The sequence below is a fragment of the Macaca fascicularis genome, chromosome 8, assembly GCF_037993035.2.
Source record: "Macaca fascicularis isolate 582-1 chromosome 8, T2T-MFA8v1.1".
Taxonomy (NCBI): Eukaryota; Metazoa; Chordata; class Mammalia; order Primates; family Cercopithecidae; genus Macaca; species Macaca fascicularis.
In genome coordinates, this window is record NC_088382.1 from 45,657,660 (window position 1) to 45,685,417 (window position 27,758).

Genomic DNA, 27,758 nt, shown 5'->3' on the forward strand with positions numbered 1-27,758 from the left:
TGATGGTGGCCTGGACTAGAGTGATGACATTACATCGGAGAGAGCCTGAATTCTTGATGTACATTAATGATAGAATCTACAGGGTGTGCTTCTGATTACATGAGGGGATGAGGGTAATGGAGGACTTGAGGATGACTCATGGGTTTGAGTAGCTGGGTGGATGGTAGTATTGTTTACTATGCTGGGGAAAACAGTTAAGGTTGGAGATACATTGAGAGCTGTCATCATTAAAACAGTAGTACACTCATGAAGCCATCCAGGGAAAGCGTAGAGAAAGAACCTTGGAGCGTCTGCTAACAAGCCACAGAATAATGCCATGCCCCTGAGGCAAGAGTGTGGCCTCATGATTGGATATTCTTATGGTTAATCAGCTGGAGAAGGGACCATTTGGTGCAATAATTATGTCCCTCAGGAGACTGGAACCAGGAAGCCAGCCTGAGGCCACCAGGAGAGGGAGGCTGCTGTCTCCTTGTCAGACAGGGCTTGGATTTCAGGAATTTGAGATGGCTTCCTGGGGTTCCTGGGTGAAAGGAGGTACACAGCACCCCTGCCCCCGGAAGCAGGTGTGCATCCCATAGAGACATCTAAGATGCCAGGATTGGATTACATTTGTGAGCTACATTTTTAGTTGCATGTTACTCTTTCTGCTCACTTCCTGTTATCTTCAGGTCTTTTTTTTTTTTTTTTTTTTGAGACTGAGTCTCGCTCTATCACACAGGCTGGAGTGCAGTGGCACGATCTTGGTTCACTGCAAACTCCGCCTCCCAGGTTCAAGCTATTCTCATGCCTCAGCCTCCCAAGTAGCTGGGATTACAAGCGGCCGCCACCATGCCCGGCTAATTTTTGTATTTTTAGTAGAAACAGGGTTTCACCATGTTGACCAGGCTGGTCTGGAACTCCTGACCTCAACTGATCCACCCACCTCTGTCTCCCAAAATGTTGGGATTACAGGCATGAGCCACTGCGCCCGGTCTATCTTCAAGTCTTTAAACAAGCTTTGGATAAATGTCCATCCTAGTTTCTGCTCTGCCATAGAAAATTAAACAAACAACAAAAAAATAGTGTGTCTAAATGCCATTGAAGAGTTAAAGGGATACTGACCTTCCCAAAACCACTATGGTGGTGGGAGCTGTAGCCAGCAGTGAGAGGTCCCTAAGAGGAAGGTGGGTCTCTTTTTCTAGAGTAGGGTGTCAGGTTCAGTTTCTCCTCTCCACATGGACGGGCTCCTTTCATGGCCAGGCTTGACGGAGCTGGTTTTGATTTTTTTTTAGATGGAGTTTCCGTCTGTGGCCCAGGCTGGAGTACAGTGGCGCGATCTTGGCTCACTGCAACCTCCGCCTCCTGGGTTCAAGCGATTCTCCTGCCTCAGCCTCCCCGAGTAGCTGAGACCATAGGCGCACGCCACCACGGTCAGCTAATTTTTTTTTTTTTTTTTTTTTTTTTTAGTAGAGACAAGGTTTCCCCATGTTGGCCAAGCTAGTTTCGAACTCTTGACTTCAGGTGACCCACCTGCCTCAGACTCCCAAAGTGCTGGGATTGCAGGTGTGAGCCACACCGCCTGGCCTGGTTTTGATAAGGGGAGCAGTCTGTTCTTTAACTCCTCCCTCCACTTGACTGTATGTTCCTTGAAGTAACATAGAGTACCGCATCTTTGTACCCGCGGTGTCCAGGAGGTTGTAAGCACTCCATCACTGTTAGTTTAATAGGTGATTGTTCACTAGACAGTGTGAGACAAACACTATGGTTTCCCAAAGAGCTTAGAATCCAGATTTGGTCAGCAGATGCACACACTGATGCATGGCAGAGTGTGCCCGCTCTGTAGGCTACATGAAAGAGCCGGGAAATGCTCTTTGATCACAGAGGAGGGAAACATTACTCCCAGTGTGGGAGTATGAAGCTTCAAACAGACTTTGTGGAGGAGGAAACATATGGCTGGGCCTTGCGGGCTGGAGCGAATTTCCAAAATAGAATTAGAAAAAGACAAACATGTGCCAGGTAGAGGGCTCTGTGAGAAGTGGGGTATGAGGAGAAGGCATTCCATTGCTTCAGTGCATGACCGGTAATGAGGTGTGTTGCAAGGAGAGCATACGTGTGAACAGGGAGGAAGTGGCAAAGCCACAGAAATGACGTTGGAGCTCTGAAAAAAATGTCTTTCTGGGTGGGCAAGGCCCTTCTTGTCTGGGACCAAAAATTAAATAGAAATAAATAAATAAATAAATAAATAAATAAATAAATAAATAAATGGTTCTCAGTGAATCCTGATAGCTGGGATTGACTTTTTATGGTAGAAAAATTTCTCAGCTGTTAAACACCAGAATGGTTTGTCAGTGGCAGCTTTAGAAAATCTTTCCCTAGAGATTTTTATGCACAAAATAGACTGACTTATCGTTTGTCAATGATTTCCTGTGGCCTCTCTTAAAGTCATGGGAAAGTATTATATGAGCTCTCACATTCTATGTTACTTGATTCAATTCAACAAATACTTGAGTGTCAACTTGGCTCATGCCCCCAGGCATTGCTATATGACTGGATTCATACACCCTCCCCTCAAGGGGCCTCTCTTCCAGTGATCCCCATCTCAATGCATGATGCTTCCATCCACGTTGTTGCCTGAATTAGAAACCTACTCTGCCTCACCACCGACATTCCACTAATCCCTAATCCCTATCTTCTCTGGAAGGCATCCACTTCTCTCTAATCCCTGCCTCATGGCTCCAGGCACAAGCTCTCTCCTAGGGATTGCTGCAATTGTCTAAATGACCTCCCAGCCTCCAGGCTCAGCCTGTTCCAGTCCATCCTGCACACGTAGTCTTTCTGAAATGGAAATCTGAAAGCGTGCCACTCTCCTGCTTCACGTTTCTTCAGTGGGTTCCTGGGCTTAGAGATAGAAGGTGTGGAATCTGAGCCATTCTGCTCAGATCTTCCAACGTCCTTGAATCACAGTTTTGCTGTTTGACCTTAGGCAGGTTATTTAAGCAGTCTTTGCACCTTCCTCATCTACAAAAAGGGGATCACAACAGTAATTCATTTTATAGTTGGGGGAATTACATGATTCCGGATCCTCCTCTCTTATGTGAACTCTTAAATTTGGAGAGCCCCTAGAATCTGGTTCTCTTATCTCTCCACGCTCTTTCCCTCAGTCATCGCAACAGGTCCTACTACTTTAAATATCCAGGTACTAAAAACACCCAAATTTATATCTCAAGCTCAGGCCACTCTCCTGAACCCTGGACTCACATGTCCAGTTGCCTTCTCAACATCAATTGGATAGCTAATGGAGCTCACAGATACATTGATATAGTTTGGATGTTTGTCCCCTCCAAATCTTATGTTGGAATGTGATCCCCAGTTTTGGAGGTGGGTCTAGTAGGTGTCATGGGGGTGGATCCCTTGTGAATGGCTTGGTGCCCTCCCCGTGCTAATGAGTGAGTTCTCACTCTGTTGGTTTACAAGAGAGCTGGTTGTTTAAAGGAGCCTGGCACCTCCTCTCTATCACTCTCTCTCGCTCGCTCGCTTCTGCTTTCACCATGCAACTGCCTGCTCCCCTTTCACCTTCTGCCATAAGTGAAAGCTTCCTGAAGCCTCACTAGAAGCTGAGCAGATGCTGGTGCCACGCTTGCATAGCCTACAGAACCATGAGCAAAATAAACTTCTTTTACATTTATTATAAATTACTGAGTCTCAGGTAATCCTTTATAGCAAGCTTTTCCAGCCCGAGGCTAATAGGCTGCATGCGGCCCAGGATAGCTCTGAATGCAGCCCAATACGAACTCATAAACTCTCTTAAAACATTATCAGATTTCTTTGTGATTTTTTTTTTTTTTTTTAGCTCATCAGCTATTGTTAGTGTTACTGTATTTTATGTGTGGCCCAAGACAATTATTCTTCCAAAGAGGCCCAGGGAAGCCAAAAAGATTGGACCTCCCTGCTTTATAGCAAAGCAAAATGGACTAACACATATAATAAACTTAACATGTCCAAAACCAAACTCCTGAGTTTTCTCCCTTCCAACCTGCCCTACCATAGTCTTTCTTTCTTTCTTTTTTTTTTTTTTTTTGAGATGGAGTCTTGCTTTATTGCCCAGGCTGGAGTGCAGTGGCACAATCTCGGCTCACTGCAACTTCCGCCTTCCAGGTTTAAGCAATTCTTTTGCCTCAGCCTCCTGAGTAGCTGGAATTACAGGCACCCGTCACCACACCCGGCTAAATTTTGTATTTTTAGTAGAGATAGGGTTTCATCATGTTGGCCAAGCTGGTCTCGAACTCCTGACCTCAGGTGATCCACCTGCCTCAGCCTCCCAAAGTGCTGGAATTACAGGTGTGAGCCACCACACCTGGCCTACCCATAGTCTTTCTAGTCTCAGTTGATTAAACTATCCTTCTCCATGCTGAAGCTCAGTGGCCCTCGCTTCTCTCTTGTTCTCACTCCCCACATCCCATCCATCTGAAAATCCAGCTGGCTCCTCCTGGAGACTCATGCACAGTCCACCTCCTCCTCACCACCTCCATGGCCACAGCCTGGTCTGAGCTCCATCACTTCTCACCTGGGTCACTGAAGCGGCCTCCTCACTGGTCTCCTTGCACAGTCTTCTCAACCCAGATGACTGATAAATCAGATCCTATCATCCCTTTGTCCAAACACTCCATGGGCTCTCCATAATCTTTAAAAGAGTTTTCTAGCCCCTGTGTGATCAGGCCACCCAGCCTGTAACCTTGTCTCCTCCTTTACCCTGCGCTCATTTCACTCCAGCCACACTGTCACCCTTCCTGCTCCAGGAACTCCCCAGGAGCATTCTGGCTTTACAGGCTTTGCAGTGCCTGTTCCCTTTCCTGGAACGCTTTCCCCTGAGATCTCCCTATAGTTAACTCTCTGCCTTCTTCAAGTCTTGGCGCTAATGTCTCTTCTAAATGAGGCTTATTCTCACTACTCTCTTAAAAACTGTAATTTGCCCTCCAATCCCATAACACTCCTGATAAGAGTTTTTTTCTTTTTATTGCCCATGTCATCTTATAACCTACTATGTACTTTACTTATGTTTATTGATTATCTGTCTTTCCTCCACTAGAATATAAGCTTCACTATGACACGGATTTTTTTTTTTTTTGAGACAGAGTCTCACTCTGTCGCCCAGGTTGGAGTGCAGTGGTGCAATCTTGGCTCACTGCTACCTCTGCCTCCTGGGTTCAAGCGATTCTCCTGTCTCAGCCTCCTGAGTAGCTGGGACCACAGGCACGTGCCATCACACCTGGCTAATTAATTTTAGTAGAGACAGGGTTTCATCATGTTGGCCAGGCTGGTCTTGAACTCCTGATCTCAAGTGATCTACCCACCTTGGCCTCCCAAAGTGCTGGGATCACAGGCGTGAGCCACTGCGCCCAGCCCCAAGGGATTTTTGTCTTTCGTTTACTGGTGTTATGTATCCAAGCACTGGAACAGTGCCTGGCACATGGTAGCTCACTAAATATTTATGGAATGGTACTTACAAATTTAAAACACAGTGTATGGCACAGTGTTTTATAAATATTAGCAATTCCAAGGTTCGCAACCACTTGGCTCCTACTTACCTTTCCAGCCTCATCTCCCTGCACTCTTCCTACCATTCCAGCTCAGCTATACTTAACTTGCTCATCTCCAGAGCCTTCCTCATGTACTTTTTTCTCTGTCCATCTATCCCTGCGTTTGAGGGATCCATTCTCATTTTCAGGTTTCAAGGTAGAGGGTCTTCCCTGACTCTAGGTCAGCCATCTCTACAGCACTCCTCCCACCCGCTATGCGTTCCTTATTCATCACACTGCATTGCAGTCCCTTGCTTCTCATTTGTCTTTCCTGCTGGGCCCTGTAACCACAGGGACAATGCCTGTGACAGCAGTCTCCAGCATCTCTAGCATCAAGCACAGGACGATACCTGGCGGTTTTCGGCAAATGTTAATTCAGTGAATGAATGAGATGCTCACAGCAGCGACTGCATTTCTGCACCTTCGACACACATTATCACGTGTTATCGTATCGTGTGCTGTTCCTTAGGGCATAACAATTGCTAGCATTTTCTAACTCAATCCTCACAACTCTAGGAGGAGGTACTATTCACGTCCTTATTTGAGAACTGAGGAACTTGAAGTTTAGAGGAGTTCCTTCTCACCGTCACCCAGGTTGTAAGTGTTGGAGCGGATTCAAGCCAAGTCCTCTGGCACCAGTGTCCCTAAGCCCAACCAGCGTCACACCATTCTGCCATTTTGCTTCTGGCTTTTCTCCTTAGTTCAAAGTCAGCCAACTGTCTGCCCTTAGCAAGCGTGGAGAGAACCCCCCACCGCACCACCTCAGCAAAGGGCTCGTGTGTGGAGGAGCTGCCACCCACGCTCCATTTCACCAAAGTGAAAACTAATGCCAGGGAGGGCGAACCCCTCATCGGCGAGGTCGCCACTGTCACCAGTGTCCACTGCTGGGTCCAAGGCTGGCGACGCCTCACCGCATCTGGGCCTGACTTCCTGCGACACTGGGGCGACCCCTGGTCCTGACTTCCACTCCACGCCGTCGTTGATCACGACGACTGGGACCACTCAAAAGCGTATCCAAGTCCTGAGGTCTCCAAAGCAGTGGAGAGACCCGTCCAGCCCCTCACTCCCCGTCTGGGAACTGAGATTCTGGAGGGTAGGCGCCCTGCCGCGGCCCAGTGGGGCTAGGGGCCTCCAGAGTAGGGGTTCAGGGCTCGGCGTCAGAGACTCCAGCGCCAGCCGCGTCGACCTGACCCAGGGCTCGGTACAACAGAGAAGGCGGCTCTTCCCAAAGGCACCGATGGAGCGAAGGGTAGTCGCTGCCCTCAGGATTTATCACCCGCGAGGTGCTGTCAGCAACTCCTGCCCGGAAGCCACCCCGCCCCGGCACACACATACTCCAGCGCCCCCTCCAGGAGCACTCCGCAATCACCCGAGCGCAGCGGCCGCCCCAGCCCTTTGTGACTGGATGATTGGGGCCGACCGGGCCCGCACTGTCTTCGACCTCCAATCAGAGCTCGGGGCTACAGAGCTGCACCAATCGGAGATGACCGGGGCCTCAACAGGGCCAATCGGGGTACTCGAGCCCGACAACAGGGCAAGCCGCCAACAGCGATCAATCAGAGGGGAGAAGCGGCTCCCAGATGCCCAATCAGCGGCCTTCAGGCGCAGATCGTGGGCGGAGCGGTCGCGAGGCTCCCGGGTCGGCCAATCAGCGGGCGAGCGGCTGCCTCAGCGCGCGCGGTGGGCGGGGCAGGGCCTGTCCGCGCCTAGGAGCGGTGGGCTCTGTGAGCAGCTAGGCAGGGTGAGGAGTAGTGACGACCCCGGGCCTGGGGCGGGGGCAGAAGGGGGCGCGAGAGTGTCGGGGCCGGGATGCGCGGCGCGGGGGCGGGATCTCAGGATACCGCCGGGCGACCTCTCAGGGCTGCGGGACGCGGCAGGGAGAGGTGAGGGGCCGGGTTCAGGGCTCGGGGAGGGGTCCGCTCCGGCGCCGCGGCGGCGGCGGGCGGAGGGGACACTGTTGCCATGGCAGCGCACGTGCGCTCGCTGGCGCGGCCCGGCGCCCCTGAGCTCTTCACCCGGGAACAGGCGTGCCCCTTTAGCCCGGCCCCTGCCCGCCCGCAGCCCCGCGGCCTCCGTCGCCGCCGGCTCTGGGCCGGGGCCCGCCCAGGGACCGCCCGCCTGGGCCGCCGCCTCTCCCTTGCATGCCCGGCTGTCCGGCTGTCCCTCTCTCCCGCCGTCTCGTCCGGCAGCGCTGGGCACCGCAGGCCTCTGCGTTTTGACCACCTGCGCCGGTCCGCGGAATGGCCACATCCTGGGGACTGGCGCCGGAGAGATGCAACCGCCTGAGGGCCTTGGGGTGTCTGTCCCCCAGGGGAATTTTTTTTTTTTTTTGGAGGCGGGGTCTCGCTCTATTGCCCAGGCTGGTCTCGACCTGAGCTCCAGCGATCTGCCCGCGGAGGCCTCCCTAAGTGCTGGGGTCACAGGTGGGAGCCCCAAGGGATCTTTTTAAAGGCCTCCAATGTCTTACTGCATTAACAAGTGCTTAAGGAGTGCTCAGAGAACAGATCTGATTGGATGAATAAAGACCCCCAAGAGCAGCTTTCCATTCCTCTCCCACCTATTCTGGCGGGCAGAAATGGAAAGCGAACCACATATCTAATTGTACGTGTTCTGGTAACCACCTTAAAATAATAAAACAGGTTAAATTAATTTTAATATATTTGAATTAACCCAGGATATCCAAAATATTATTACAACATATAATCAATATTAAATTATTGGTAAGATTTGAATTTTTTTTTCATACAAAGCCTTCCAAATTTGTCGTGTGTCTTACACTTACAGCACATCTCAGTTCGCACCAGTTACCTTTCAAGTGCTCGGTGGTCCCACAGTGGCTATCGTATTATTAAGCTGCACATTTCTTGTATATGCGTGAGCTGTTGCCAGAACATGACATCAAACTCAGTGTTCTTCGAAGCCCTCTTCAAAGAACTCTGATTGTGTTGCAGTCAGGCAACACAAAACATGAGGCACGGTCCTTTTCTTCAAGGAGCTTGCAGTTTGGTTGAGAAAATAGACACCCACAGATTAAGTACTATTTTAAATGGATGCAATTCGGGCGATAGTAAAGATAACTGGGAGTATATGATTGACAGTCAGATGGCTGATCATTATCCTTTGGAATTCAAGGGAGGGCTATCTTCAGGCTCATGCAGGAGGGGAAGATTGGGCCTGGTCTTGAAAGATGGGTAAGTCTTGGACTGTTGGGAAAAGATGGGGAGGACGTTTTGGTTGAATGGAACTGAATATTGCTGCTTTTGTTTTTAGGGTTGAAAATTTACAGAGTCCTGAGGCTTTCAGACTGAAAAAGGCTTTCTTCTGTCACTGACAATCGCCACCATGATTCATAGTCTTTTCTTGATCAACTCCTCTGGAGACATTTTCCTGGAGAAACACTGGAAAAGTGTGGTCAGCCGTTCTGTTTGTGATTACTTTTTTGAGGCGCAAGAGAGAGCTACTGAGGCAGAAAATGTGCCTCCAGTTATCCCTACCCCTCACCACTATCTCTTAAGTGTTTACCGCCACAAGATCTTTTTTGTGGCTGTGATCCAGACGGAGGTCCCCCCTCTGTTTGTCATTGAGTTTCTTCACCGAGTGGTGGACACATTTCAGGTTCGTGAATGTGGGAAAGTTCATATATGTAAACCGTGAAGTGTCTTTATAGTCCTGTTTCCATTGTATAAAGCCTCCATTAAGAAACTTAAAAAAAAAAAATCAAAACTCTGGTATTACTCACTTCCTTTCCCATCTGATAAGTTTCTGGTTTCTATTTATTGAATTGGCTGCATACAAAATGACAAATGGAATACTTTTGAACCTCTTGCGTGGGAAAGCCAACCTATTTGTGATGACTGTATATAGCCTTTGTAGCTCTGATTCTACTTTTTGCTCACAAATTAGAGTTTAGGTTGTTTTTGCCTGGTGGTCGTGATCCTATTATCTGCGTTGCTTTGAGTTGCATCAGAAAGTGATTGCGTAAAGTTTTAGAAAAGAACAAGTAGAACAAGCTAAACAATGCTTAATTTAACTGTCCCAGTCGCGTAATTCACGAACCTGTACTAGTTCTCAGGTTTGGGGTGTTTCTTTTTAGCGAGAGAGTGCTACTGATGAGCTCTGCTTGCAAAGATGAGATTGGGAAATCTCATGTGCCTATAAGAATTTAAGTGAGCCATTTTATGAGGCAGTTTTCATTTTAAGCTTTTTCTTCAGGAATAGATTTTAAGAACTTAGGGAGTGGTGTCTAAGGGAGGTCAGTGATAGCAGGACACAATGCCACTTGCAGCACAGGAGTTTAGACTGCACCGGCCCTGGATTCACACACAGGAACCTTCTCCCAACAGAACCACTCAGCTTCTAACTGTTGTGGTTATATGCATAACTCGAATGAGAAGCAGGGGCCCTTTGGTTTAAGTTCTGTGTCATATGAGGTCTGGAATGAGTCATATGAACACTGGAATTGTGGAATTGGAGAAGAGAATGAGGACTCACATACTATGATAAAAGTTAAAAAGCAAGTCAAAGAGTGATTTCTCTTGTACTCACGTCTAGAACAACTTCCCTTCCCAAGAAAATTAAAATACGTTTTGTGTTTTCCCCTGCAAATACTCTCTGATAGTACTACTATTTTGGAATTTCAATTCTCATGCAGCATACCAGCCCCTTTGTGCAGTGAAAACCTAAGTATGATAAGCCCAGTATGTGGAAGAACTAGAAGAACCCAGGAGTTGTGATCCTAAACCACTGTAACTAGGGCTTGTTATGATTTCTGCATGTGATACTTTACCCATTCTAAGATGAACGGTTCCACTGGTGGAACTGACAGCCGCTTCATATGGCCATACTAATGTAACTTATTACAAGACAGGAAGTGAGAAGAGTTGTTTGATCTAGTTGAAACCACAGAGGAATTTGGGAAAGCAGAGTAAAGGTGCTAATTTGGAAGTCTGAGACTTCAGAGCTTGTCACATTTGAAGCACTTGTTAAAAGTCAGTGGACATCCTGATTATCAGGTCTTCTCTGATGTGCGTCCTTTCCAGCAACATGATTTTTCCAGGACCGGAATGTGTCAGGAGCAGCCTGGCAATAGAATTGCAGGCTCGCTGGCTGGCTGCAGCACTTGGCCGTATTGCGAGGCTCCTTTCCAGCTGCTTAGTTCACATGATGCCTGGTTTATAAAACCTAGTGGTGTTTTATTTTTTAAAAATAAGTCACTCTTGGGAAGGAAATATGTGACTTTTTTTTCTTTTGAATTCTCATTCAAAATGAGAATTTTTCTCTTAAAAAGAGGAAATCTTTTTGTTTTAGGAATATATTCCTGACTCTTAGGTGGCCTGGGTATTGGAATCTTGTAGATAATTGACGTTATCTAATGTAATTTAGACTCTAGTAGAGTCTGTTCAGTTTTGGATATCAAAGAAATGGAAAGATGGTGAAACAACCTGGAAACCATACCTTATTATGAACTGCACAAGTATCTTGAAAGTGTGGCTCTGAGAAGAAAAAAACTGAAGTGAAAACTCATAGTTTTCAAATAATTGCAGGGCTGTTACATACACTTGCTCTGTAAAACAGAGCTAGGAGGCAAATTTCAGTTTAGCAAAAGAACGAACTTTGGAATGATCAGAGCTGTTCATGAATAGAATGGACTTTCTCAAAAGGGGTAAGTTTTCCTTCATTCTATGAGTTCAGGAGGGTTTTGTGACCCTCTCAGAGGTCCTGTAAAAGACATACTGACGTTGCTAGAAGGGAACATTGAATGGCCATGAACATTTCTTGCTAAAGATCACACATTCCATTTTGTAGTGCTTTATAGTTTACAAAGTACATTCATGAGCATTAGTGCTTAATTAGTCATGCCTAGTTCTTACAGCCCTGTGCCTCCAATGGTGTTATCCTGATTATACCATTAAAGAATCAAGATCAAAATTAGTTAACATGACTTAATCTACAAATGACAAAATTATAATCTAGGTTTTCGGGTTTGAAATCCAGTACTTTCCCACAATCCAGATAATTTAGCATCTAACGGTAGCCTTTTAAATAAAAGGACAAAGAGTTCTTGGAATCTTAGCATCTTAAAGATGATCCAGAGGGATTTTCAGGTATGCTAGCTTGTCCCCCTCATTTCATTTTTTTCCCCTCTCAACTCTTATTCACTGCATGAATATTAAGAAATAGCACGACAGTAGGGGTAAAGATTTTCATGTACTGTTCTTTGTTATATCAAGTATTATTTTGTGTAATTCTTTCAAATTCTTGTTCATAAGCATATATAATCAAGATTCAATTTTGTATTCTGTGTATTTTATCAAGTTGAGGAAATTAACCCAAAGATTTAAGTTCCTCTTGTTTGTAGAGGAAGCTAGTAATCACAGTAGTACCATAAGCCAGTCTAGTGCTCTCTACCAAACAGACTGCCTAGGAGAACTATGGTTATGCTGCATTCCCTCATTGTAGAAGAGTAGCACAGTAACACATGGACAGGCCAGATCCTTAATTCTCTGTAGGCACATTCTTTTTATTTATTTATTTATTTATTTATTTATTTATTTATTTATTTTACAGTATCTGAGTGATCAATGCATGTATTCTATCTCCATCAGGATTATTTTGGAGTCTGTTCAGAGCCAGTGATCAAAGACAATGTGGTTGTGGTTTATGAGGTATTGGAAGAGATGCTTGACAATGGTTTTCCATTGGCTACCGAGTCGAACATTCTTAAAGAACTCATAAAGCCTCCCACTATCCTTCGAACAGTTGTCAACACCATCACAGGTATGGCAGAGGGGGAAACCGATAGAGAGTGGCTATCCTGCAGCCTGAGTGACTTAGTCCAGTGTCACACATTGTTTTGAGTGTTTGTCTTTGGGGATCTCAGGTGTCCCAGTGTTTTAATTTTGCTCTTTGTAGATTTTTTTTTTTTTTTTTTTTTTTGAGACAGAGTCTCCCTCTGTCACCCAGGCTGGAGTGCAGTGGCGTGATCTTCGCTCCCTGCAACCTCTGCCTCCTGGGTCGTAGTGATTCTCCTGCCTCAGCCTCCTGAGTAGCTAGGATTACAGGCATGCACCACCACACCCAGCTAATTTTTGTATTTTTAGTAGAGATGGTGTTTCACTATGTTGACCAGGCTGATCTTAAACTCCTGACCTCAGGGGATCCACCTGCCTCAGCCTCCCAAAGTCCTGGGATTACAGGCGTGAGCCACCGCACCTGGCCACTCTTGTAAACTGAGTACAACCTGAAATAATATTTTTGCTTTGTGGAAAATACCCTGGTTTTGATGACAAAATGAAATGTTCTTTAAAAATATTTTTTTCTGATTACAGAAGAAACACATGATTATTGTAAAAACCTCAGAAATACAGAAAAGCACAAAGAATGTAAAAATCACTCTTAATCCCACCACACTTTTAACATATAATATTTTATGAACATTATCCCATGATGATGTCTTGTACATGGTTCTTGTTCTTTTTTTTTCTTTTTCTTTTTTCTTTTTTTTTTTTTTTTGAGATGGCGTCTTGCTGTGTCGCCCAGGCTGGAGTGCAGTGGTGCGCTCTCAACTCCCTACAACCTCTGCCTCCCGGGCTCAAGTGATTCTCCTGCCACAGCCTCCCTAGTAGCTGGGATTATAGGCACACGCTACCATGCCCAGCTAATTTTTGTATTCTTTAGTAGACATGTGGTTTCATCATGTTGACTATGCTGGTCTCGAACGCCTGACCTCAAGTGATCCCAAAGTTCTGGGCTTACAGGTGGGAGCTACCACGCCTGGCCTTCATTTTTAATAACTTACAGTTTTCTTTCATGTGTGGACCCAAAGTTTTTCAGTTTTTACTGAATCCCTAATTAAGATGTTACTGATATTTTTGTTCTTTTAAATAATAAAGATTACCATTCTTATACTTGAACCTTGGTGTGCACATCTGGATGATTTCTTTTAAGTAGTAGAGGTAGCAATGCTGTGTCAAGGGGCGTATACATTTTAAGTACCATAATGTGTAGCCCTCCAGAAAAGTTAGGCCAATTTATACTTTCAGTAACAATTTCAAAGTGCTATAGTCAAATTGTCATTAATAATTTTTTAGAAACATTGGCAATTTGATAGTTTATTGATATCTTATATTTACACAGTCATTTTTTGTTATTAAGGAGACTAAAATCTTTTCAAGTATTTATTGACTGTTTTCCCTCTATTGTGAATTACCTTTTCATGTCCTTTGTTCATTTTTTTGTTGTTGAAATGTTTTTCTTTTTTCATATGGATTTAAAATAATCTCTTTTATGGGAGATCTTCATGTCTTTTGATTACTGCATTACAGATATTTTCTTACAATCTGTCACTTGTGATTTAGCTTTGTTCTGGTGTAGTTTAGCCACATTCTAAATGTTTTGATTTAATCAAATTAATCATTCTGTTTCATTAAGGTTTTACATTTTGGGTCTTGTTTAATGCATAAACGAACATATTCATGGAATTTTACAAACTGATTGAAAAATGCATTTTAAAAGCATAAATATTGCAAGAATAGCCAGGACAGTTTTGAAAAATAATTACAAAGGGGTTGTTGGGAAGATTTGCCCTGTTAAATATCACTACAGGTTAAGTTTGTATAGTACACAAGACAAATATTCATACAGTAGACATCCTACAAGACCCAAGAGAGTTTTGAAAATAATATTTTTTTTTTTTTTTTTTTTTTTTTTGTTGAGACAGAGTCTCGCTTTGTCGCCCAGGCTGGGGTGCAGTGGCCAGATCTCAGCTCACTGCAAGCTCCGCCTCCCGGGTTTACGCCATTCTCCTGCCTCAGCCTCCCGAGTAGCTGGGACTACAGGCGCCCGCCACCTCGCCCGGCTCGTTTTTTGTATTTTTTAGTAGAGACGGGGTTTCACCATGTTAGCCAGGATGGTCTCGATCTCCTGACCTCATGATCCGCCCGTCTCGGCCTCCCAAAGTGCTGGGATTACAGGCTTGAGCCACCGCGCCCGGCCTGAAAATAATATTTTTAAAAAGCGGAAAGATAAAATGTGTCCTATAAAATGTAATGTAAGATATATTACAGGTTGAACATCCCAAATCCAAAATCCAGAATGCTCTACAATCCAAAACTTTTTGGACACTGACGTGACACTCAAAGGAAATGCTCATTGGAGGATTTCAGATTTTTGAATTTGGGATGCTCAACTGGTATAATCCAGATATTCCAACATTTTAAAAAATCCAAAATTTGAAACATTTCTGGTCCCGAACATTTCAGATAAAGATTACTCAATCTGTATGAAGTTTGGGTAGTTTTTAAAATTTGGTATTTGTCCAGTAACAGACAGATAGATCACTGGGATAAAAGAGTCCAGAAACCGACTCTTGCTTTTATAGGAATTTGGTGTAGATAGATGTGGTCATTTATCAAATCAGCGGACCAGGGGCCAGTTGTTAACTATATTGTGTTAGGACAGTCAGCTTCAATATGGAAAAAATTAAGTCCCTCCACTTCATACTATACGCAAAATAAATTCCAGCTAGGTTAAGGAGCTAAACACAAACTTTATAATTATTAGACAAAAGCAGGAGAATGTCTTTTTGATCTCAGAGAAGGGAAGATCTTTTTCAAATGTCTATTCTAGTTAGTTTGTGATTTTATTTTTGGATTTAATTATTTAATCCATTTGAAAATTATCTTGGTGTACAATAATGTTTCTTTCTTCAAAATAGTTGTCCTAGCACCATTGTGTAATTTATCCTTTTCCCCTGTTTTAGAATGACATTTCTATCTTGTCCTGTCATTGTGGATTCTTGGTCTGTTTTCAGGCTTTCTTGCCTTTTCCCTAGACTGCTTTGATTATTATATCTTGATGATACATTTTAATACATAGTTCCTCTTTTTAAGGAAACAAAGTTGGTGGTTTCTTCAGTATTCTGAGTTCATTTTAAGCCTTGAAAGCTTTGTTAGTGCCTAATCATTTACGAATATTATGAAGTTAGTTAAGCCTGTATCTCACTTTAATCTAGAAGAGGGTATCTAAGAACCACTTTTGAAAAGTTGAAATGGGCCTGACACTTTGGCTCACGCCTGTATCCAATACTTTAGGAGGCCGAGGTGGGAGGATCACTTGAGTACAGGAGTTCGAAACCAGCCTGGCCAAGATGGTTTCGAAACCCTGTCTTTACAAAAAAATACAAAAATTAACCAGGCATGGTGGCGCATGCCTGTGGTCCCAGCTGCTCTGGAGGCTAAGGTGGGAGGATCACTTGCGCCCAGGAGGTCAAGGCTGCAGTGAGTTATGATTGTATCTGCGAATAGCCACTGCACTCCAGCATGGGCAGCATAGGAAGACCCTATCTCTTAAAAAATTTTGTTTAGCTGGTCACGGTGGCTCACACCTGTAATCCCAGCACTTTGGGAGGCCAAGGCAGGTGGATCACAAGGTCAGGAGTTCAAGACCAGCCTGGCCAACATAGTGAAACCCCGTCTCTACTAAAAATACAAAAATTAGCTGGGCGTGGTGGTGCGCGCCTGTAGTCACAGCTAGTCGGGAGGCTGAGTTAGGAGAATTGCTTGAACCCAGAAGGCAGAGGTTGCAGTGAGCCAAGATTATACCACTGCACTCTAGCCTGGGCAATAGAGCAAGACTCTATCTCAAAAAAAATTTTTTTAAAGACAGAAAATAAAAGGATCCAGGTAATGGAAGAAGGAAATAGAATTTAAATTAATGTATTTTATTGTGTCGGTATAAAACCTTTTGAATTAAAAAAAAAATTATGCCTATAAAGGAAAAAACTAGTGAAGGAATTGATCTACAATTCTTAAAAGACAGGGAGAGATCAAATTTGTATTCTATTCCTAAGTTTCAGTGTTGGAACTTAGGAATGAGACAGATCATGTTGATATGTACATTTTAATACCTACCATAAATGTACCTAAGAACCTACCTCAGGCTCAAATACTGTTTTTACCCATGAAATTTTTATATCTATATGTAGATTACCAACTCTACTGAAAGCCAATACATTATTTAAACTGTAAGCTATTGTGGAATCTGAGATACTAAGTTCAGGTTACTTTCAAAACCAAAATATGATATCTGTTTCTCAGGTAACTTTTTCTTAAACCTTTATTCTGTTTGAAGAGGCAGACCAGATGGCAACAAGAGGTTTTAAAAATAGACAAAGTTACCCTATATGGAAGTTGGGGAAAATCTCATCTTATGTTTAAAAAATTATTCAATTGAGTGCATGAATAATGGGAGCATAGAAACTTCCAGGGAGGTGTTCTGTGGTTTCTAGAGTCAAAATGGTCTTAAAATACAGTAATATTAATTGTCTCAGGAAGCACCAATGTGGGTGACCAACTTCCCACTGGGCAGCTGTCAGTGGTGCCTTGGCGACGGACTGGGGTGAAATACACCAACAATGAGGCCTATTTTGATGTGATTGAAGAGATTGATGCAATTATTGATAAATCAGGTAGGTGCTTTTAATATGTTCTCAGAAATATGAAAAGAGAAAGGGGCCTCTTTCATATAATGCTTATAGTTTCAGAATTAACCCCCATTCAAGGTCATGCACTTTAATTTAGTGCCTACTTTGTGCCAGGCACTGTGCTGGGTACTGGGAATGGACGTTAGTGTTATGGTGCAGACCAGGATTTATTTCATACTTTCACTTGCTTTATTGGTGAAATAAAAGCAAGTGAAAGTATGAAATAAATCCTGGTCTGCATCATAATACTAACGTCTTGAATAAAAAAGAGAAGTAACAGGCCAGATGCAGTGACTCATGCCTGTAATCCCAGCACTTTGGGAAGCCGAGGCAGGAGGATTGCTTGAGCCCTGGAGTTTAAGACCAGCCTGAGCAATATAGTGAGACCCTGAGCAACATAGTGAGACCCCATCTCTATAAGAAGTGAAAAAAATTAGCTGAGTGTAGTGGTTCATGCCTGTATTCCTAGCTTCGTGAGGGGCTGAGGTGGGAGGATTGCTTGAGCCTGGGAAGTTGAGGTTGCCGTAAGGCCTGATCATGACACTGCACTCCAGCCTGGTCAACAGCAAGACCCTGTTCAAAAAAAAAAAGAAGTAACAAATTAACTTTCTTATTGATTAAATTTCCTTCTTGAAAGTGGCTTCCAGTTTTGATGGCAGAACTAAAGTTGTAATCACAAAATTCAGGGTGCCGCCTTTTCTATGTATTCTGAATTAGGTAAATATGACTAGAAGTCCTAGAGCTTCAGAATTTGTAGAAGCAAGTCATGGTGGTAATGTGCCTGTAGTCCCAACTGTTGGGAGGCTGAGGCGAGAGGATTACTTAAGCCTGGTAGTTGGAGACTGCAATGAGCTATGATTATGCCTGTGAATAACAGCTGCACTCTAGCCTGGGCAACATAGTAAGACCCTGTTTTTAATTAAAAAGAAACCTCTTCACATTAGTGAACTTATTCGTTCAACAGATGCTTATTGAAAACTTGCATCATAGCACAGTGCTAGAGAGTGGGCACTCGATGATGAATAAGACATAGTCTGCAGCTGCAGAAAGCTTAGTTTAGTCTAGTGAGGGAAAGAGGAAGGTAAAAAGGTGGAGCATATGAGAGGTACCCACCCCTGAGCAAAACACAACAGAGAGGTGGAGGTGTTTATGCTTCATCGGTGGAATGAAATGAAGTTATTAAGATGTGTGGATTTGGGAGCAAAGTATGCGCAAACATCACAATATTGAGCAAAAAATCAGATGCATAAGATTATAGACAGTGGGATTACATGTATATGAAGTTTGAAAACAGATGCAATTTAGTCTAAGGTAATAGAAGTCAGAATTTTGGGGATGTGGATTACCTGGGATGGGTAAGAGGGAGCTCTTGGATGCTGAAAATGTTCCGTATCTTGCTGTAGCTAGTATTTGCATAAATATATATATTTAAAAATTCATTGAGCTGTACACTTTAAGATTTTTACATTTTACTGTTTTACCTCAACGAAAATGTAAAATATATATGGCCAGATCATGAAGAACCTTGCCTGCCAGTTTAAGGAGGGCAGATGTGAGTGATTGAAGAGTTTTAAGTTGGGGAGTGACTTGATGAGACTTGTAGTTTAGAGCGATGAGTCTGGCTGCTGTGTGAAGAATGGTCTAAAGTGGGGTGGGCCTGAAGGCAGGGAGCAGCTAGGAGGCTGAAATCCAGGCCCAAAACATAGACGTCCATAGTGCAATGAGGACAGAGAAGAATGCACAGACCAGAGAGAGGTGAGTCCTCGAAAAGAGAGGAGCTGATCATTGGCTGGATGTGGGCAGAGGAAGTGGACGTCGTCAGGAATGTGTCTGTGTTTCTGGCTTAGGCAGCCGGATAGATGGTGCCATCACACAGGTGGGGAAATGGGAGCACCGGGTTCAGGGCGTGAGAGAATGGACTCACTTCTGACATGTGCCTCAGTGACATCCAAGTGGAGATGTCCATTAGGCAGGATTGGGGCTGAACTTGAAAAAAGAATAGGTAATAATAGGCTGTAAATGAACATTGAAGCCTTGGGAAGTAGGCAAAATAACCCAGGAGAGTGTGTAAAGTGAAAGAAAATAGAAGTTCAGAACTGAAAAAGCATTTAAGGGATGTGCAAAGAAAGAGAACCTGCCGAAGACACTGAGGAAGAGGAGCTGGGAAAATAGGAGGACACCAGGAAAGGTTAGGAGGAAGGGATGTTTGAGAAGGCAGAAGTGATCGACAGTGACACATGCCACAGAGAGGACCTGTAGGATAGAGACCGGGAGTGGCCACTCACTATAGCAGCAGAGCTCACTGGCGACCTTAGGGAGAACAGTTTCTGATAGGAAGTTTTCTGAACTGTTGGCTAAAATAATGGTGCTCTGTTTAATTCTGATACTAGACTGAAAACTCCTTTAGGCTAATAACTACCTCATTAATCTTTTTATCACCATTTCCTCACCATAGTGTCTCATACTTGATATGCAGTTGTTAAGTGTTCAGAATGATGGATAGATGGATTGTATAAATGAATTGGATGGCTAGACAGAAGGAAAGAAAGGGAGAGAGAGGAAGGGGAGGGAGAGAGGAAAAGAAGGAGAGAGGAGGTAAGTTTGTTGAGAAGGACAGAGAAGGTTTCAGTAATCTGTTCTTTTTGTCTTATTCCTGTCTCAGGCTCCACAATTACTGCTGAGATCCAGGGGGTGATTGATGCCTGTGTCAAGCTGACTGGCATGCCGGATCTTACACTTTCCTTCATGGTAAAATCCTGGGCCAGAGATTGAGTTCTTGGGATGAGAAATTAAATGCTGCTGGAAAGACAGAGCAGTGGGAATGGAATAGAACAAGAAAAAATAATTAGGACAGCCACGAGGCTTGTCTCAGGCTTGAATTTTCTAGAAGTTACCACATGATTTCTGTGTGTGTGTGGTGTGTGTTTTAATAAAAAATGGCATTTAAATTGCTTTCCTGAAAGCACAGCGGGTATTTAATGCCCACTTCTTGCTTCTCCTCTCCTGGTGACTGTAGAACCCTAGGTTGTTGGATGATGTCAGCTTCCATCCTTGTGTTCGTTTCAAGCGCTGGGAATCTGAGCGCATCCTCTCCTTCATCCCTCCTGATGGAAACTTCCGCCTGCTGTCTTACCATGTCAGTGCACAGAAGTAAGCAGCTCTTATAATTAAGAATGGAATCTGTGTATGTACGTGTATGTGGAAACCATATCTGTAGTGATTAAGAACTCAGGCTCTAGAGTTACGTGGGTTCACATTCCAGCTTCTGTGGTTACTAATTGGGTAATCTCAGGTGAGTTGCTTAACCTCTATGTATCTCTTTTCTCATCTGTAAATTGAAAATAGTAAAAGTTCTGAATATTGAATAAGAGAATCTGAATAGTGCTTAACACAAAGAAGTGCTCATTAAGTTTGCTGTTATTTTTGTTGTTGTTATGTGTCTAAACAAGAACATTATTTTCTCAAATCGGAATCTGGGCATACTATGTTCAATGTCCCTGATCTAAAAGAAGCATGAAGTTATGCTATGAAAAAGCATAAAATGCAGTGATTTTTGGTCTTGAACATTCTCTTTAATTTGGAATCTAAAGGCTTTTGGAAGCAGTTTTGAATAGTATAAGGTATGCAGACAGAAGAGAGTCAGGAGGCCTCAGAGCCACCAGTCGCTTCCCGTGTGATGTGGAGTGAATCATTTGGGAAAATATCTGAGTGCTTGAGGCTGCAGCCTCTGAAATCAGACTCCCTGGACTTAAACTCTATCTTCAGTCTTAGAACCTTGGGCAAGTTACTTAATCTCAGTTAAGTATAAGGACATCAGTATTGACCTATAAAATCAGTACCTACTGCATAGTTACAGTAGCAATATCTATTTCATACTTACTGGGAGGATTAAACACGGTAGGGGTTAACTGGATATAAACCATTTAGCATAGTGACTGGCAAACAGGAAGTACTCAATAAATGTTAGGAACTGTTATTACTTCAGGATTATTCCTTGACTTCTCTGAATCCTTTTCTTCTGTCAAATCATGACAGCCTACCCTACCTTGTGGGGTTTTTGTAAGGACCAGATGAGGTCAGATGAAAGCATCCTAAAATGTAGAGACAAGAGGATCACTTGAGCCCAAGAGTTTGAGACCAGGCATGGGCAGCATGGCCAAACCCTGCCTCTACAAAAAAAAAAAAGAGTAAAAATTAGCGGGGCACAATGTTGTGTGCCTGTGGTCCCAGCTACTCAGGAGGCAGAGGTGGGAGGATCACTTGAGCCTGGTAAGTCGAGTGCTGCAGTGAGCTATGATCATGCCACTGCACTCCAACCAGGGTGACCGAGCCAGACCCTGTCTAAAAAAAAAAAGAAAAAAATTATAAAAGGCCCTTGAGCTATGAATATTATTCTCCCCAGTGCAAATGATGATTGGTCACATGTTACAAGTTAAAAACAGAGTCATAATGACAGTACATTTTTGTACATTATGCCTTTCTCATAGTAGTATACTCTTTGATTTTGTTTATATTATTCAGAGTCATTTAGAAAAGTTAATTTACTTACTAGACAGTATTTTAGCTTTTCAAAAAGAAAAAAATAGATTACTGGGGTTTTTTTCTGTTTATTTTTTCAGATAAAAAGTTAGGACACAGTTAAGGGAGAAGAAGCTACCCACAGGCAGAAAGAAGAGAGAACTACTATTTTCCCAGTGCACAAATGAAATGGCTCTTTGTCTCTCATTTCCAGTCTGGTTGCAATCCCAGTGTATGTCAAACATAACATCAGTTTCCGGGACAGTAGTTCCCTTGGACGCTTTGAAATAACGGTGGGACCCAAGCAGACGATGGGGAAGACCATCGAGGGAGTGACTGTCACCAGCCAGATGCCCAAGGGGGTCCTGAACATGAGCCTTACTCCATCACAGGGGACACACACATTCGACCCAGTCACAAAGGTAGGGATGAGCAGGACATCTTGAATTGCTGATGTTAACTTAAGCAGAAACCAGTCTGCAGGCTCTCTGCGTAGACTCTAGACCTTGTTTGGAAGGTGAGATGAATCAAAGGGACCTTGTTTTCTAAACTGCGAGATAACAGTAACACATAGGATTCTCAATGGAAAGATACCCAGAGGCAGCTTATAATGTTGTGGACAGGTGCCCTGAGTTTAGATCTCAGCCACCTCAAATGCAGGATTCTGCTGTAACTATTTTTTGGAAAGACCGCTTCTCCATTTTTATTTTCCTTGAAGATGCTGTCTTGGGATGTAGGAAAAATAAATCCACAAAAGCCACCAAATTTGAAGGGGACCATGAGTCTTCAGGCTGGAGCTTCCAAACCAGATGAAAATCCCACAATTAACCTGCAGTTTAAGATCCAGCAGTTGGCCATTTCTGGTAAGTGACCCAGAGCTCGAGAGGCTCCAAAGGGAACAAAAATGGCTTTCTGCCACACGGCGCAGGCACCAGGAGACTTTTCTGGGCTTCCTGTTTACAAGGTTTAGTTTCATTACCTGATATGCAATCTTTAGTAACATCTTTTATGGCACGTTTCTTGGGAAAATTTACAATCCTTCCTTTGAAGTTGGCATAAGTGACCTGAATAAAAGTGCCTGAGACACACTGAGAAAGAAACAGTACTGGTAGAAGAAAGTGTTCACCAGCCATTTTTGGATCATCTTAGGGTTGTTCATTTCAGGTTCCCAAGGTTTTCAGTATGAGAATGCATGTGCATTCTCAGCTACAACTGAAGAGTAATTTCCACTCCTTTCTCCTGATTTCAGAAGACTTTCATGTTTGCTCTTATTTCTATTTTGGAATGACTGGGCCTTTCCAGGTCAGTTCACTATAGTCTGTGCCGACCTTAACACGATAGTGATCAGTTCCCACTTTGGGGGCATTTACTATGTTCCAGGCACTGTTTTAAGCTCTTTTCATGTGTTTTCTCTTTTAATCCTTAGAATAACTCTGTGATGTGGAAAGGAGATGATTTTAGCTTTATATGAAGTTTCTGTTTTTCTGTACAAACGGGCCTTATACAATTTAAGTGATTGGAATTCATTTAACATATAAGCTCTTCCATCTTAAAACGATAAACTATAAAGCTGTATACAGTATAAAATATTTTTGGCTTAGTCTAGTGAGAATACTTAGGAAGCATTCATTTATTATCACTTTCATTGTTAATTCCTTTAGTTATAATTTACTTCACTATTCATTTGTTTTGTTATTAATTCATTTATTCAGTCCAATAATTTGAGAAAAATCATGCAGTGGTCTAATTTTTTCCTTATCCTCATTTCAGTCTGCACATCACTTTGTGCCCTTTCCACTTTAGGGACAGGTCTTCTCACAGGTAGCTTGTCTGTTGGAGCCTTTTTTTTGCTGTATCTGTCCTGAGACTGGAGAATCCATCTGCTCTGCATAAGTGGTTCCCTGTCACAGCGACTTCGGTCCCACTGACCTCAGTGTATTGAAGTGAACAGAAACAGGTAACCTGCTCCTTTTGAATAATTCTCATGTCTATTTTCCCTCTCTCCCTCCTTTCTAGGACTCAAGGTGAATCGTCTGGATATGTATGGAGAAAAGTACAAACCCTTTAAGGGCATAAAATACATGACCAAAGCTGGAAAGTTCCAAGTTCGAACCTGAAGGGAGCATTTGCAGAGGGAATAGTATTGCACACTTTTTCATTTCTTACTTGTCTAAAAGTAAAAAAAAAATCAGCCTGTCTCCTAGGTCAGTCCCCTCCTGGACCCACCCGCTCCCTTTTTTCCTTAGCCTTCAGTGCCATGGAACTAATCAAGGGAGGAAAAGGTCACCAGGGAGAACTGGATGGAACTGAAACACAGCAACACCAGTTCTCAAGGACGAGGTGTGTGATGGGGGTAGGAAGCTTGGTGCTTATGTAACCATTTTAAACATGGTTTCTATAGAAAAGACCAGCATTGTTTAGCTTGCTTGGCTTTAATTATCTAAAGCCAATGAAATACTTCTTTGTTGATTTTTAAGGTAGAAAGATTAGAAAAAAAGAAAGATGGGAAGAAAATGAATGTTAGTCAAGGAAAGACCAGTTAAGGATCTGATCTATGAAGGAGAAGAAAGAGGAAAAAGAAATAAAGGAGTTAGGAGGAGACACTGAAATGAAAGATTGGCAAGAAAAGTGGTCAGACTCTACTTTAAGGAGGGCTGGGAAGGAAAGAGTTGAGTTGGTTTCTTTCTCATTCCTCTACTCATGTAGAAAACACTTGTACTTCTGGAAATGGACTGGAGGCTTTTTAAATTTGAGTCCACTATTGACATGGAAACCCCGGTGAAATCAGATTTTCCCTCGAAGACCATGATGGTATCGGACTAGTTTTTAGACACTGCCTGCCTGTTGCTGTCCATCAGCACTTGGTCTCTTGTCTTCAGTGAGAAGGTGACCCGCCTTCTTCCCATGGTGGCTGCCTAAAATGCTTCTTTTCTAACCCAAAACAGTTCTACTCAATTCCTTTTACAGAATTCACCAGCCATTTTCCTGTTACCTGATCCTTCCACAGGATTTTTTAAAAGTAGGAGAGTTTCAGAGAAGCCAATCTCATAATCCCCAGTGCAGCCAGGGATTGTGTGTCATCGTACTGGAGTAGAGAGGGCCAACTCTTCCCATGAAGGTGGGCACGGCTGTGAGTGAGTGAGCTCGTATCTCCATTTGTCAGTGCTGGACTGGTACCAGATCCTAACCTTCCCGTTGGTTGGAAACTTTTTCCGTCTGTTGCCCTAGGAAAAGAGAAAGCTTACCATCGAGGGTGTGGTTGATCCTTGAAGCTGCTTGGTAAAGTTATTTCCTCACAGTCTTTTCTTTTGTACTCTATCATGTATTCATTAATATCTACCAGTCCCTTTTCATTCTAAGACAAAACATTTCCCCTAAATCTCTGAATAAAATCAGTGCTATAGGAAGATGGACTGTGTTGATCATGGGTGTAAGCAACCCAGTTTAAGAAACATGGCAACTAAAGGGATACCTTGGGCTTGCTTTCCCAGTGGCTCATTTTTGTCCTAGTTCAGTGTATCTATTACTATTTATATATGTATACAAAAGGTTTTTCGTTTAAGTATAGCTTAAGGAATGATACTGTGCTCTGCTTTGTGCATGGAGAAAAAGGAAGACCCATACTCTCCACACCCTAGAGCTTTTCTCTAAATATTGTGCAAAGTTTTTGCTAGTTTTATCTTCCGACTTTGGGACTAGTTTTTGCTGCAGAGTTGTGTTGCTTTGTGATTTTCCTCTGGGATAAAGTGTACTGGACACAACCGGATGTGTTCCACATTCCATCACTCCGCAATTTGTCCTGGAGTGACATACACATCCACCACGGAAAGGGAATCATCTCTGCCCCACAATTCCCGAGTACTTGGAAGCACTTCTCCTGAGGGACCTACAGGATCCTAAGGTTTCCTAGGTCACGGAACAACTAATCTTGGTCCCTGAATATTTCTAGGTTTTTAAGTGCAGCTGTTTTATTTCCTCTAGAACTCATCCTGTTTCAAGGGAAGCACCTAAGAAGATATATATAGAGTGTTTCTAGAGTAAAGGACCTGCAGGTGTAAGCATAGATGAAATAACTGTCCTGTCACATGTGGTGCAGACCATGGAGTGAAGCAGGCATCGCCACCACCATCCCTGCAGTGTCAGCATAAGCAGTGTAGGGTGTCTCCATCAAGCTGTTCGGTTCCGTGTGTGTTTAACATGTGCAGAAGTAGCTTCTCTGTTTAAGTTTAATAAAGTTGAGTTTCACCAGTCCTCTATGTCCTAAGTGGTTTGTTACCAGAACTAACAATAATGCTATGCCACTCACACCTCAGTAGAAGCAGTGAGTAAGGAACTCATCGACTTGGGAGGATCTTACCGCTTCTGTCCTCTCCAGCCAGCAGACCTAAAGCATGTGTTTCAGTCAGTTCTCTGGTCGCATCTGGAAGATAGCGGATACTGATATTAACATCATTTTTAGGGTTGTGCTAGTTATTTTTCACCAGGGTTTTAAAAGACGAAACCGTTGAAACTGCAGGCATTTAGTCTAGCACTTTCCCCATTCTCTTTACCTGCTTCTCTTGTCTTGTTAATTTAGGCTTGAAACGGTGTCACGGTACTTGGCATCTTTATTCCAGGACAGGCTTCTTACAAGATAAGGCACTGGGAGCCGATTGTTACGCCACACCTGTAACTATTTTCTGTAAACATCTCATGGCTGTGAAAAGACCTTAAAACTTGTGTGTAGTCGCTGTGAGTGTTCAGTGCCAGCTAGTGCTCCACCCGTTCTCCCTCTCAGCCACTGTTGACTGCCTCTTTGCCTGTGCTCCTGGTGCTCTGACCCTGGTGGTGGCAGAGGAAGTTGGTTGTATACATGTACTTTTCTCTGTGGCCAGTAGGTGGGGACTCTATGCCATCAATACTCATTATGTTAATAGTTAGAATTTTTTTTTTTTTTTTTTTTTTTTTTGAGACGGAGTCTCGCACTGTTGCCCGGGCTGGTGTGCAGTGGAGCGATCTCGGCTCAGTGCAATCTCCACCTCCCGGGTTCAAGCTTTTCTCCTGCCTCAGACTTCTGAGTAGCTAGGATTACAGGCGCCCACCACCATGCCCAGCTAAATTTTTTTTTTTTTTTTTTTTTTTTTGTATTTTTAGTAGAGACAGGGTTTCACTATGTTGGCCAGGCTGGTCTTGAACTCCTGAACTCATGATCTGCCCGCCTCGGCCTCCCAAAGTGCTAGGATTACAGGCATGAGCCCCTGTGCCTGGCAAACTGTTAGAATTTTTAAAAGGAAATTTGACCAGCCTGGCCAACATGACAAAACCCATCTCTACTGAAAAATACAAAAATTAGCCGGGCCTGGTGGCGGGCACCTGTAATCCCAGCTACTCGGGAGGCTGAGGCAGGAGAATCGCTTGAACCCGTGAGGTGGAGGTTGCAGTGAGCCGAGATCGCGTCACTGCACTCCAGCCTGGGCAAAAAGAGTGAGACCCCATCTCAAAACAAAATAAATAAAAGGAAATTGAATTTCAAATTCAAACTAGTACTGAGGATTGCATGAGTCTTTGGCTTTTGAAGTTAAGTGTAACCAAAAGTTTATGCACTTTTTGATAAACAGACATGACTGGGGCTCTGGGAGGGTACAGTGTCACCATCCGAGTTCCTCTAGGTCTTCACCCAGTAGGAAGAGTTGCACAGGTACCTGGAGATCTTGTTCTCCTGGGCTGTTACCATCTATTTGTTTTATTAACTAGCTGGGAATAATGAGGAGATGATATTTAATTTCCCCTGACACCCGTTCCCGGTAATGATGTGTTGCTCTTTGTGTTTTAGAATTTGCCTCGCTGGGCTGGGGCCCTGTCCCTCAGTCAGGGGCCTCTTCTGAGCAATTGTCTCTATTTAGTCTGTGGTTCCAAGACTGTGTGGGAGGAATGCTCGGGCCTTTTAACCTCCCTTTTCCATCCCCAGGGGCCTCATTGCCTCAGTTCATTTCATTAATCCTGAAGAAGAGCTTGTCCTGCAGAGGGGGAGGGGATGAAATCAGATGAATTTCTGCCAGAGATTCAGTGGCTGAGGGTTCCTTTGTACTGATCCTCAGTGTTTTTCTTTTTTTTTTTTTTTTTTTAAGACAGAGTCTTGCTCTGTTGCCCAGGCCTTAGTGTAGTGACACAATTTCAGCTCACTGCAACCTCTGCCTCCCAGGCTCGAGTGATTCTCCTGCCTC

General features: G+C 43.6%; 1 protein-coding gene across 10 annotated transcripts; it reads left to right on the forward strand.

Annotated features, from left to right (window-relative positions):
- Positions 1-7,034: 7,034 nt before the first annotated feature.
- Positions 7,035-25,806, forward strand: AP3M2 (adaptor related protein complex 3 subunit mu 2). 10 transcript variants are annotated; one of them, XM_045399088.3, is made up of 10 exons: positions 7,254-7,438; positions 8,688-8,746; positions 8,826-9,170; positions 12,161-12,332; positions 16,885-17,022; positions 19,700-19,785; positions 20,054-20,187; positions 21,770-21,977; positions 22,274-22,418; positions 23,572-25,806. In XM_045399088.3, the coding sequence occupies exons 3-10, from the start codon at positions 8,898-8,900 to the stop codon at positions 23,670-23,672; spliced, it is 1,257 nt and encodes a 418-aa protein (XP_045255023.1). In that variant the 5' UTR covers positions 7,254-7,438; positions 8,688-8,746; positions 8,826-8,897; the 3' UTR covers positions 23,673-25,806. The 10 variants fall into 10 exon arrangements, with proteins under 10 accessions (XP_045255024.2, XP_065375219.1, XP_045255023.1 ...); XM_065519145.2 differs by having other exon boundaries at positions 7,254-7,296; positions 8,654-8,746; XM_005563197.5 differs by having other exon boundaries at positions 7,254-7,296.
- The last annotated feature ends 1,952 nt before the right edge of the window (positions 25,807-27,758 follow it).

Coding starts and splice junctions, on each gene's coding strand:
- AP3M2 (XM_045399089.3), top strand. CDS start 7,039: ATGACCGGGGCCTCAACAGGGCCAATCGGGGTACTCGAGCCCGACAAC. Junction 12,333..16,884: donor AGTTGTCAACACCATCACAG/GTATGGCAGAGG, acceptor TAATTGTCTCAG/GAAGCACCAATGTGGGTGAC. Junction 21,978..22,273: donor CATTCGACCCAGTCACAAAG/GTAGGGATGAGC, acceptor TTTTCCTTGAAG/ATGCTGTCTTGGGATGTAGG.